This window comes from Mycteria americana, chromosome 1 (genome assembly GCF_035582795.1).
Source record: "Mycteria americana isolate JAX WOST 10 ecotype Jacksonville Zoo and Gardens chromosome 1, USCA_MyAme_1.0, whole genome shotgun sequence".
Classification (NCBI taxonomy): domain Eukaryota; kingdom Metazoa; phylum Chordata; class Aves; order Ciconiiformes; family Ciconiidae; genus Mycteria; species Mycteria americana.
In genome coordinates, this window is record NC_134365.1 from 205,684,534 (window position 1) to 205,698,029 (window position 13,496).

General features: G+C 41.1%; 1 protein-coding gene across 4 annotated transcripts in view; it reads right to left on the reverse strand.

Moving 5' to 3' along the window:
* The window catches only part of GRIA4 (glutamate ionotropic receptor AMPA type subunit 4), a 238,433-nt gene extending 227,260 nt beyond the window's left edge, over nt 1–11,173 (reverse strand). For all 4 annotated transcript variants that reach the window (XM_075491019.1, XM_075491016.1, XM_075491018.1 and 1 more), the window contains exons 1-2: nt 10,873–11,173; nt 9,577–9,735 (exon numbers count right to left, since the gene is read on the reverse strand). In XM_075491019.1, coding sequence (XP_075347134.1) covers nt 9,577–9,735; nt 10,873–10,960 — 247 coding nt within the window. In that variant the 5' untranslated portion in view covers nt 10,961–11,173. The remainder of the gene's footprint in view (nt 1–9,576; nt 9,736–10,872) is intronic.
* Between the last annotated feature and the right edge of the window lie 2,323 nt (nt 11,174–13,496).

Here is a 13,496-nt window from a genome sequence, read left to right on the forward strand (position 1 = left end):
ATGGTCTTTGAACATATTTCCCAAGCTTATATTACTATTGCTCCAAGCCATACTCCCTGCTGTGGGTTAGGAGGTGTTCTTTCTTAGGAAAGGGAAAAAACCTACCATTTGTGTCCACTGGAAGTATTTTTCAAGGGAACTTGAAAAAGGCCCCAGTAAGTCCTTACATGTCTTGCCATGGCATAAGCCTCGCTACTAAGGATGTCCCACGCTGCCCCTCTGCGCAGGCAAGACACAGTACCAACCAGCCAGAACAAACCCCGGGGGCTCTGGGAGCTGCACAACTGTGACGACTGGATGCAAATCATGCTGATTGTGGTACCTCTCTAAATTAAAGACCAACAACAAACGCAGTAGGCAAATTTTTTTCTGCTTGCCTACTCTGTATGACTCCTACACTCAACACAGATAAACACAGTGGGTGGTTATGTCCAAATGATGTGTTGATGACATGACAATTGACCTGTGATTCTTTCAGTTTTTAATTCAACACTGGATTTATTTGGAAAAAAATTATGGGTTGCATAAAGAAATTAATTGAGGTTGGCTGACTAGCATCCCATTGGTCAGACTGGGTGATCAAAATGATCGCATCTAGCCTTAGAACACAATAATCTGTGAACACTACTACATGCTATCCACTCCCCCATTTATTTTGGTGACCTTTACTTTTTCTTCTTTGAAGTACTGATGTTCATAGCCATCAGACAACATTTCATCCCCCAGACTGCTTTCACATCTTTTCTATATCATCTGAAATGACTTGTAACTTGGATCACTTCCATATGGCACTACTCCTGACCTGCCAGCCACACACTTTCATGGGGCATATGTAATCCTGCAACAGATGCAGACATATGTCCTCCCAATACACCAGTGTCCTCTTACACTCTTTTCCTTGGACATTTGCTTATGCTCCAGACAGCCACTCTGATTCTTATCTATATAATAATGTATCACTTGAATATTAGCCCATTGCTTTTACCACCCAAGAGAAGCACTGAACAAGGATACCGATTTAAAAAAAAAAGGACCTGAGAAAAAAAACCCCTGACCAGTTCTCAACTGAAGGCTGCACAAACAGCTAGATACACACACAGTGTTAACAGGGTGTGCAACAGCCCCAAGAGCCAGCTTCTTACCTGGCTTGTGCTTTCTACTTGGAGTAGAACTGAGAAAAACTCCTGAGTCAGCCAAGAGCACGTGAATATTGATTTTTCAAAGGAAATCATCCTCCCAGCTGCAGTGTTCTTGAAAAGTCCATTCTTAAACACTCTTCTCAGTTTAAACAGATGGAAATGACCAAGCCTGGAGGCCTTTATTAGCAAGCCTCTCCAGGACAGATCCATGCAGAAAACCTGGGGGAAATCACTAATACAAGGTCCTACACGACTCTGCTGAGACTGTGGGTCTGTAAAGCCTTGTTCCTTTTCCCCCTATCAGCTTAGGGGAGGAAACAAAGGACTAAGTGTACTGATGTGCATGCGCTTTTTTTCTTAATATTATAGCTTTTTACTTCTGAATTTTACAAGAATGTATCTGTGCTTGATAAAATGTTCTTCACCTATACTCAATGTTTTCCAGACCTGAACACAGCACCATCCAGACCCATATCTCACATTAACTAGTAGCGTGAAATACTGCTACTGTACATCAGGAATATTAAAGCAGAACAGGAAGCTTTTGCAGACAAATAATACGCTACATTTTGTACTCTCTTTGCTCTACAAGAATTTCCTCTCTTTCCCCTGCCTCTACCTTGAATATGTATTACATGAATCATTTTATCCACTGAGGAAAGAGATCTGACCCTGACACTGAAAAAAACCCGCCATGTGGTATCAGTGAAATCTTTAACAAAAGGAAATGAAGCGTAACACATAACTGTGAAAGAAATTAACAAAACCAGAATATTTTGTACAATAATTCCTTATTATTTTGTATAATAATTTCTAATACTAACATATACATCACCTCTTGCACCACAATGTGCAAATGTAAATTCCATATCCATTTAGAAATGGATTTGAAAACTGAGGCAAACAAAGTGTAGAAGCCTCAATTCTTTTCAGCAATTAACTCTCACTACCTGTGAACTTTCCTAAAACACCTATTTGATGGATATTCATTGGGCATACCTGAATTGTCTGAAAAGGTGATGTGCAAAGGAAAATGAAGTTCAAATTTTATGGGTTTAAGACAGTACTATGCAAATACACCATAAAAGCAACGGCAAGAGCGTGCATGCAGAAATGGCACAGAATCTACCTCACAGTGGGTCTGCAAGTGACAATCAGAGGAACTATTATGAATAGTTAAAAGCTGATATATTTTAGTATCAGTCTTCAAAATGTGTTTAAAGCCTTTCCCTACAAAGAATCTAATAAGCTGGTGAAAAGTTTAAGTGCTTTTTGTTTCTCTTGTGCTCTATTTGTATTTACAGAAAAAAAACCTGCAGTCACGCTCATGTTGTCCATGACTTTAGAATATAGAAAGGTACTGCACAAGGCTGCATTTTTCAGGAGCAATGGCTGCATATAAATATACCACCTAAATAGCCTGTGGAACACAAGAAAACAGTAGCCTAAATGACATTCTTTTAAAATAGGCAATTATGTACCAGGGTCCAATTTCTAAACATATGGGTTTTTAAAAAATAACAGGAGTTAAGCAATTTAATACTTTTAAAAATTCAAGCTATCAGATGAAAGAATGAGAACCCGTTCACCCTGCAAAAAAGCTGATTCCTACTATTCCTTCATTATAATGGGCTCCAGTCTGCAATCCCTGCTCAGGTAGTGCCCCTATTTAAATCACAGAGAGCTCTGCCTGGGGAAAGAACTGCAGGACAAGGGCCAGTATTTGAACTGGAATTTGTTAATGTTAGCATAACTGGCCAAAACCCAGCAAGAACAGTAGCTTGTTAATAAGTATCCAGTTATTCCCCCTTGAGTCCAACATAAAGCTTATCTATAATCAGCTTCTGAGGAAACTGGCGAAGAGGAAGGATGGGCTGGGTCTTTACAGTGCATTGCCAAGACAAAGGTGATGGGTATGTAACACTCTGGTTCCATCTTCTTACCATAAAGAACCAGAAACCCAACAGACAGCTGCAATTATTTGAACAAGTCAGGCAGATGCTTCATCAGACTGCGGGAAAAAGAACAGGGAAGAAACAGAGTTCTCACAAGGAGGTAACACTGTTGAGGCAAGACGGCCGACCCGTGTGTTACCACACAGGTAAGGACACATTTTCCAAAGTGCTCAGCAGTGAGCAGTTCCCACTGGGAAGACAGGTGCTGCTGAGTACTCTGGAAAATACTAGAACATCTCTGAGTGCCAAAATGTAAGATAACCTTTCTGTTTGAACTTGGGTGCCTGAAAACAGACATCACCGATACAGAATTTTTAAGAGTACTCAACCCATAATTGAATGGGTTTCAACCCCTTGTTTGTTTTCAAACAATTGTTTGTTTACAACAAACAACTGAATCCATACCAGCATTGCTAAAAGCCAGTAAGACCTTTAAAATAATAAAAAAAAAATTGTAAAAAGTTAGGTAAGAACCCAAACTAGATGGAGGAAGATAATAAAACTTCTGAGAAAATGGTTAAAAGTAAAGCAACACCAAAATTTCCAAATAAGACGCTGTGGTCAGGTACTCTTGAGTAAATTTATTTTCACAAATTCAGAAGAGCAATTCTTGATTTTCACAGGAATAAATTGTTTAATTTGCCTTTGTGTCCCAACACATAACTTCGGTATAGGTATGCCTACGTAAGTAGCAGGAGCGGATTTTGTGCTGTACTAGTCCAAAATCTTTGCCTCAAGCCAACTGCCCAGAGGAATGGAAATCCAGAGAGGAGGCCAATTTTTCCTTTTAATTACACTGGTGCAATCATACAACATTCTTCACTTTTGCGGTAGCACAAATTTCATCCCCTTTAACAGTCATATATTAAGGATTAAGACCATTGAGAAAAGACTATTTGTTCCGACGCATTTAAACCCAAAGAACTTCCACCTGTTCACAATGTGAACTTGCACAATTCATAGCAAGATCTAAAATGGTTAAGAAATCAAAGCAGACGTCTTCCTCTCTCATGAACAAGCAAGTCTCAAAACAATCAAGACCTAAAAATGAAATGCATGAGCTATTTTGACTAGCATACAAACTTAGATTACAATGATAAAGCTGAAGTTAATCAATTTAATTTACTTGTTAAAGTGCTTTGTCCTACACAAGAAGTACTGCACTGCGTTGGCTTCTGCAGGAGGAATGAAGGAACACAATCTTTGTTATTAATGCTCTGAATGAAGATTAAATTATTTCTGTAGCCTCTAATAAAGCTTTTGAGTTTACAATTTTAGCCAGTCCAGCAACATGCTAAGACAAAAGTCTTATTTCATGCCAGGGAAAAGCACATTCCGAATTTTCACTGAAGAAATCTGACTATATTTCAGCAAAGGCCCATCATTTATTTTCCCAACAATAACCTTGAAAATTAAATCCAGACTCTGGTGGATTGGAGCTATTGATGGTTGATTTTCTCTCTGCTGTACAGCTATTTTACAAAGATCACATTTACAGCTATGAAACTCTTTGAATATGGATCTTCTTATATCTTAAAAATATACAGAATCCTTCTTACGGCAAATGACACCCAAGTACAGACATATTCTTTCATTCCATCAGCAAGTGCTAATAATAGAAATTTTAAGAGAAATTGTTTTCAATAATTGGGGTCTAGCTTAAGATAAACTCCATGTATTAAAGCAAAACACTCACTTCAAATGCGTCTTTGTAATTGAACCTATTTTAGAAGGGTACGATTTAATCCAGTTCCATTTTTCTAGCCAACTGGCACACTATTTGCTTTTGCAGTTCAAACCTGACCGTACGGTATGACTTTATGGTAACTCTCAATATACTCCAAACTGCATCTTTGGGAATACTGATAGCAAAATACCATTCAGCTGTATGAAACCTCACTTTCTAAATAAAGAACACCATGGTTTTAAATGACACTGATTATTAAACTAAGGTTACACTGCCATTGCTAAATTGAGTTGTAATTATAAAGAAGAATTAATAACCAAATTTAATGAAAATCCCATTATGATGCAGCTTAGCAAATCAAAGCTGAAACTGCTGTAAGTAAAATGACAGACAGTCACAATATAAAGGCAGTACTACATTTGAGTCTATTTCCCCAGCTTTCAGGATGTCTCAGCAGAAAAGTTAACTCCAAAATACATTGCCTCTCCCCTCACTAGCAAGCACAAACCCAGAGACAGACTCACAGAGAGGGCAGGGTGACGAGGGAGGTTCCTGTCTGTCCTCAGGGCTGCCTCCGACCTCGGTGGATCTCACCCAGAAACTACACTCATGCTGGTCAGGCAGAATCAGGCCCTCCAATTTCAGGTTATCAACCCCATATGAGTCCGGAGGGCATAAAAGTCAAAGAGATTAACTCTTGGAAAAAGAGGAAAGTTATTCCAAGATACAAAATTTTTAATTCCAGTGGGGTTTTCTTCTTCTGATCCATGTGGCACGTAACAAAGTTATATTTTTTGGGTTTTGTATCTACTGGGATTAAAATCTGGTAAGAACTGAATTGTGCACAAGATGAAACAAGAGGAGTGTCCGATTTACCCCAAATTACATTTATTAGGAATATATTAATCTCAGAATACACATGAAGTCAAACAGACTCAAAGGGAAAAGCTTTACTTTTAGCATGAAACACTGATGAAAGACTTGAATCGATCTCTTTTCTTCCCCATTTAGACTAATCCTGTACAAGAACTGCAGAACTGGTTATACATTAAGGATTTTTGAAACTTCAACAGAAGAATTCTTAACCACAAGACAAGAGCTGAAAGGCAAATAGTTCTTTGTAAAATCATAGAGCTACCTCTCAAAAGTATGCAAGCAGGTTTAATGTTGACTGCGTTGCTGAGGTATACTAATGTAATATAGACAGTGTGCGGAGTAGAGAAAATTATTTTGCATTCAGCTAGAGAATAAATATATATAATCCTCTCCAAAAATCAATGCATTGCTCCAACATCTGAAATCAAGCTGAAGGTAGATTTCCAATCATGAGCAAAATTTCCTGCTTATACTGTGCAAACCAGTGTATGCCAATAGTCAAATGTTTCAGCTCTGGTGTATTCTGTTCTGATGAGTAAGAATCTTGTACTATTCATGTTTTGCAATAATTTCAGCTCTCTCTGTCAGTAAGAGAGATTCTCTGAATAATGTATGTAGTGCAAAAGAAATGAACAGAGTTTAAATAAAACACGTAAATGGGAAGGGGAAAGAAAGAGGACTATCTCCAACCTGATACAGATCAGATCCATTTTGCAAACTTACAAAGGAGTCTATCTGCTTAAGCAACCTGTTTCATATGCATTCACGATTTAGAACAAAAATACTGATGTTCTGGGCCTGTTTAAAGAAAACAAAAATGTGTAAGATAACTATTAGAAGACAGATATTAAACTCAATATACAAAATTATTCCAGTTCCAAAAGTACTCCCGAGTGAACATTTGGCCATATGTTTTTATCTAGTGAAAAGAAAAAAATATTCAAGTTTTTCCAATGTTGTGGTGAGTTACCTGCTAATATGCCAACCATAATCCTTTGAAATAGTCTGTTTACTGTCCCTAACACGTGAAAGGGGCCAGGCTCTGAATCTTCACAAGTAACCTCTGCAGCAAATGGAAACAGAAATCGAGGTAACTGGTCATGTCTCAGAGCTTTATGCTTGAACTCACATGAATATTCAATTCAGTCCAGCAGCTCTAAGGCTTTTGTACTGTATATTTGGGGACGTGTGTGCTGAGTAATTTCTACACAAATAGCAAGATCCAAAGTCGCTCTTTCACAGCGGTTCAGCAAAGAGTTATCGTTTCATATTGCCATGAAATCACTTAATTCAGAGCTGATGGTGGGGGTTCTTTAATTAGGTTAGAAAATCTCACACATCTGCGCTTTAGAAGCCTCTGTCAAGCCAGCAAATTCAATCACATGGAAACCGGTGTCCTCCAGCTATCAGACAATTGATTTTTGCAGGATTCTGCTCATATTTAGCTTAAGGGACATGCGATATGTTCATTCAGTTGTCAGTCAGTTTGCCTACGTTTCATTAGGAGAAGATTTGTTGTTTAAAAAATACTCTTCGTATTAAAATGTTTTAAAAAAGAAGCAGTCAGATTACTGGCACAAGACTGCAAAATGTGAAATAAATACAAAGTTGGACTAATGCAAAAATACATGTTGGTTTAAGTGGGAAGTACAGACCTAAATAAGGCCTGTAGGATTCTGCCTACTTAATACAGACATGTACAGAATTATATGAGCATACACACACATAAACACATACATTTACTTTCCCCCTCTTTCTCTACCTCCCCCCATACTGTAAAGATTCATCATCTCTGAGTCATTAAACTCTCTGGAACTGAAACTGGGTTCAGTTAAAAAAAAAAGGATCAGGTTATGAATCACTATTTCTCTAAATGACAGTAAATATAAGGAGACAGGTTTTCCTCAGTTAAAACAATGCAAGGTACACATAACCTAAGGTGGTTGGAATGAGAGAAGAATCTGCTGCAATTAGTCTAAATGAGGAAAGTTTTGGGCAAACCCTTTTTGAATCTATGGTGTTAGTCTTACACAGAGAAGTGGTTCAATTTTTGACAATTTTAAATTTATGCAAATCAGAATTAATTCACTAGCGCTCGAACAGAAATACTGTGCAATACCCTTAATCCAAACAGTAACAATAGCCTCGGAAATTATTTGGTAGAACTGGATGCATAGGCAGAATCTAAAATAATTGACTTCACCTAAAATTACTGATTTCAATATACAAAAATTTTAGTCCCCTCCTCTTTCACTAAAAATGAAAGTTTAAAAAAGCTACTGTGTCATTTGTCTTCATGGAATATATAATCAGTGGCTGCAAAAGTTGATATGCATTGTAATATTTTCTCAATGAACTACACCTGCATAGATCTGATTCCTTCCAGTTTCAAAGCACCTTTTGAAATGTTTTCTCCTTATGGAATTTGATACTGATTTTCACGCTAAACACAACTAATACATTGCTTAATATAGTATTCACACTTAATGGGACATCAATCTTTCCTGCATAAAATGAATGGAGCCATTTTGGCAGCTCAGAAGCTTTTCCTGTTAAATAAGGTGGCAAGGTCATCTGAAACTTGGAGTACCAAAGACTCGTATAAATAAATTTAGCAATCATTCAATGAATTATACATGAGAACTGCACAGTACATTGTATGTTTACATATTAAAAAGTGCCACAGAGATGGCTGTGAGAAAGTGGAGAGAAACATAGTACGTATTTTAAAGGCATGATGAACAGTAAGACCTTCTCCAGTATGTTTCTATTTTAAACTCGCTCAGCAATGTTGCTTAGGGCATCTACTTCCAGAGGCAATTCACTCTTGAATGAAGAGGAGGGATTCGAAAACTTAAAGGCCACAGAGGAAAACCTACAGAATCCTGAAATACGGACATCAAAGTAGTAATGCTACTACAGTCTTCAGCTTTGCCACGCTACATTCCACTGTCTTACATAATAACATGAATTCCTTTTTATAAGCCTGACATACATGAAGATAAATAGAAATCATGCTTTGCTACTTTCAGAGATTAAGCAGTATCCAGCATGTGTTTTAACCAAGGCTAAAGACCCTGAGGTGATCTAAATGTAGAATGTTCAGCTAATTATACTCTGTTTAAAAAAGAAAAAAAAAAAAAAAGAGTAAATGTTACCTCATTTGGTAAGGGCATTTCTTTTTCTGTTTTCCTCTCATGGTGTATGTGCATCTGTGTGTGTGAGGGTGTGTGTGTGTATAAAATATATAGTAGGAAGAGAATATTTGTTCCAGTTGAGGTGGTCTGTGAAATCAAGTAGATCAGATACTAACGTGATTTGGCACCAATGTATGGATGCATAGAGACATATCCACAGGATGTATGCATTACGAGATGATAAGAGACATTTACAACCTAGAATATAAGAGCAGGGCTGCCTCAAGTGACATCACCAGATCAACTGCAGCGTCAACCAACTCAGATATATTATCCTGTACACCACTGCTTCCCCATCTCCTTTCCAGCCATTAGAAAAGCATTTGTGAGCACAAATATTATCGTATATTTTCAAATACAGGCAAGGCACGCCATACCCAACAGCGAACAAGAGTAACTGTGGGGTTTACGGACTGATCGAGACATTCATAATTTTTCTTTACAACAACAAAATTCATCTCCATAGAAACCGGGAAGCAAGAAACTACAGTAATAACACTAAAGTAAATGTCACATCAGGTTAGTCAGCAGAAGGCAGGAGAGGGGATTTTGCTCCAGTTAGAAACTAACAAGGATTGCTGCCCCTTTTGCTCTTCTGCAAAGGGTATCCATACTGAAGACACTTACTGAGGTATTTCCAATGCAAGACAATAATGTGGTTTCCTGTTATTTCCAGTGCAATTTACTTGTAAGGTGGTCAGATCAATGGCATGTTTACTTACAGGCATTTGTTACAGCGAAGCTGTTAGCTGTTTCAATGTTGTCTACATGAGGAACCAAATTAAAAGGTGCTTCCGATGCATTGGGGCTGGTGTTATGAAGAAAAATTGCTAATCGAAAAGCAGTATATTCCTGATCTGTGTTCCTGATGAAGAGACCACCTACAAAAAACAGAAAAAAGGCAAAAAGCAAAGGAAGCAGGGTGAATTATTTGCAAGCTACTTACTATCTTGTAACATCAAGCAACTGTCTCTCCTAGAGCTGCACAGTAAGACAAGTCCTAAGACTTTAATGGATAAGGAACTAATCATATTCATAATCACAACCGCTGCCTTTAAATCACTGTCCTCAATCGATTTTAACCTCCCTGATGCATTCATGCTTCTTTTCTGACTTCTCGGTTTCCAGCCTTTCATACATAAATACCCTGATTTGTCATGATTACAGTGACCTTTGAAAGTGTTTAGCCTCCATCTCCCTGATACCGAACACACTGGTAAATCAGCTACTCAACAGCCTCTTACATTAAGTGGCGGGCTGATTAAGGAGAACGATGCTTTCTGGATTAAAAAAAAAAAGAAAACACCAACTCAGTGTAGGATAATCTGCACTGAACGGGAATATAATGAACTTTGCTCCTCTGCAGCCATGTGCAGGCAGGGAGCAGCTCAGCCTTATTAGCAGCATCTTTACAAGTCCACGAGAGATGATGCAGTGATGGAGCTGAGCTGGAAAGAATTCAGATAGCTGCGTCCCATCCGAAACACGTCCGAAAGGAAGGAAGCAGGAGGCGATGGGAAAGGGGTGAGGAAGGGGCACAGGACTACACGGAGAGACCTACAAAATCCTAAACTTTGCAACTATGAGAAGGGAAAGAAGGGCAGCGCTGCCTTTTACCCCCCACCCCTGCCAGCTACCGCAACCTCCCGTGCACATAACTCGCCATCCCTCCGGGAGCCAGGCGAAAGCGGGGGGTGCCGGAGCGGGCTGAAGCAGCCCGGGGGGATCGGCCCCGAGCCGCTTCCTGCTCTGCCGATCCTACACACCCCGGCGCTGGGATGAGTTCCGCAAAAGCCAAGCATCCTCCCTGCCGCACGCGAACGCACGCACATATGTATGTACACACGCACACGCAGAGGCATGCACACACAAATACACGCGGATTTTTCGTGAAGGCAGGGAAATGGGACGAGTGGTGGAGGAGAAATCTGCGAACTGCCTTCAGAGCCTCCTTTCCAACTCACTTTGCCAAGGATTGAACCCCTGGACACGCGCACCCAGCCCAATGCAGCGCTTACCTATTTGCACACTGCTAGGAAAAGCTCCCATTGCTAGTCCCCAAAAGCCAGAAAACAACAAGACAAGCTGTCTGCAAATTATCCTCATCTTCTCTTTTGCCTCTCTGTCTCGCCTTCTCCCGCTCGCTCGCTAGACGCTGCTCAGAGAGGCATTGAGGACGAGGTGGCTACAAACAAAATCAAGAATTAAAAAAAAAAAAAAAAAAGAGGAAGGGGGAGAAAAAGAGAGGTTTCTTCCTTTCTTTTTCTTTTTTTTTTTCTTTTTTTTTTTTGTTTTGTTTTAGTATTTGTTTGCTATTCTCTCCCGCTCTGCCTCTCTCCCGGTTGCCGCTGCCGTTTCAGCAAGCCATCCCGCCGCGCCGGATTTTTCCCGCAGTCTCCATCGCCGGGGAGCGGTTTCTGTCCGGCTGCAAATGTTGCACATGCAGAAGATGGTGGTGAGTTTGGCGGCGGGGGGGAGCGTCTAGTGGCGGCGCGGCGCGGCGCGGGCGGACATGCGCCGTGCGCCCCCCCCCCCCCCGCCGCGGCCGTCGTCGCCGCCGCCGCCGCCCGCACCGCCGCGGGCGGGGAACGGCCGCGCGCGTCCCGTTCCGCGCCGCCCCGCGGAGCCGCCCGCGGCTTCGGGCGCGCACTGCAGCGCCGGCGGCCGCAGCCATCGCGAAAGCGACGGGGTTTTTGTTGGTTTTGGGGTTTTGGGTTTTTTTTTTTTTCCCCTTTCTGCCCCTCGGACATCGGCGGGCGCGCAGCGGCGCGGAAGTTTGTACCGCGGGGGTAGGGCGAGAGGGCCAGGCAAGGTCGCTGCCCGGGGCTTTGCGCGGGGCGGGGGAGGCACGGCCGCTGCAGCCCATCATTCGCGCGGCTGGGGCTGGCGTTATTAAGTACCAATTACTATTAATGACGGTGGCAGGGCGTATCTGCATGTGCTGAGCAGCTGCGGAGCGGGGGGACGCGGCCGGGCCGGCCTGCCCACCCCCGGGGGCGCTCCGGCCGACGGGCAGGGCGGGGGCTCCGCGCCCTGCGCGCTCCGCTCCGCTCCGCGCGGGAGGAGCGGGACCCCTCCTCGCGGTCGGGGTTTGCGGCAGAGGATGGAGCGGAGGGACGGGCGCAGGGAAGCGCTCAGCGCTTGTGGGCACTCATGCCAAACGGAGAGAGAGCAAATGAAAGGAAAACTTCCCTGCTCCTATGCCGCCGCCTTTTCTCTTTTTTGTCTTTTTTTCTTGAATATTTTTTTTTTTTATAGGTGGGAAAAATAATGGAGCTTTTTTCGTGTCTAGACCCTTCTTTTTGGTGCCTTTGGATTTTTCTTTCCAAGCCTTGGAAGTTCCCCAGAGCGGCTGCCAGAGGTCTGGGGATATTGCAGTTAATAATTAAAAGATATATATATATAATAAATGATAGGTAATGAAATCATCCAACAATAGCTGTATGTCAGAGAAGGGAGCTTCTAGTTTTACATGTGGCTTTGCAGAGAGATTGCTGTCAGTCACAGGGAATGACTGGAGCTCAATTAAATTAATTTTAAAATGTTAATTGGTAATATGAAAGAATATTGATTTTTAAGGTGAACTTTGTGGCTCTGTGTGCAAAGACACACATTTGCTCCAAGACCAGAGTTTTGCCTGCTTTCACTCAGGTTTACTGTCTTAGTTTATTACTACATCCCGTGTCCCCAAGCTCTCCTGTTTTGGGGTGAAAGACACCCCCTTTAATTGCTGCAGAGGGTGACTGATTTCTGAAGCATGATTCTGAGCTCCTTAGCATCAACCACATACCCAGAAGAGCAAGCGAAGAACATTGAAAACAGATATATATATAAACTTATCTGCATGGGCATGTGCAACTGTGTGCGTGACTGTGTCTGAGTGTGTGTGTGTTTGGGAGAGTGTGGAGTTCCTGTACATAAAGTACTCTTTGAGAGATTTCTTTGCAGATCAATGGCAAACAGACTTCACCTGCATTTCAGAATACTCATTCCTTTATTTTTCAGTAAGTCTTCTACTTCCCTTTGCTTTCCCTCCACGTATTCCCATCCTTCCTCTGAATCTGCAGGCTTGTGCTTCACATTATTTACCCATGGCTTTTTGTGACCTCTGCTTTTGCTCTTGCTTGTCTTCCTTTTCTTCTTCCTTGCCTTGCCTCCTTCGTCTCCCTAAATTCTCCCCAAAATTTGGTTCCTCCTTTCTTCCATCCTTTAGCATTTAACATTTTGACTTTGTAAATCCAAGTAAAAAAGTAATGAAAATGGAATAATATTTCCATTCCATAATGGCTGGCTGGTTCTTCACCACTAGGAACAAGTGAACTTGGAAACAGGTAAAACATTTAGTTAATTTGATGACACATACTCATGTGAATTCATGCCAAATATGTATAAAAGATTAGGATTTTAGACATATGTCCATTATAGTGGCACGGCAAGTTACTGCCTACCAGCTGAGCTAAGGAATATGCTTTGGTCTTTTTCGAACATAATGGTAGCATGTTGACTTAAATTTAATTTGAGAGTCCACAAGGAACCATTTCATACAGTGGTCTAATCTGATCTGACTAAGAGTCTCACCCAGCCGTTCCTACATCAAGTCTGTAATTTCTGGGTTGGGACATATATTTTTGTGAAACATCCA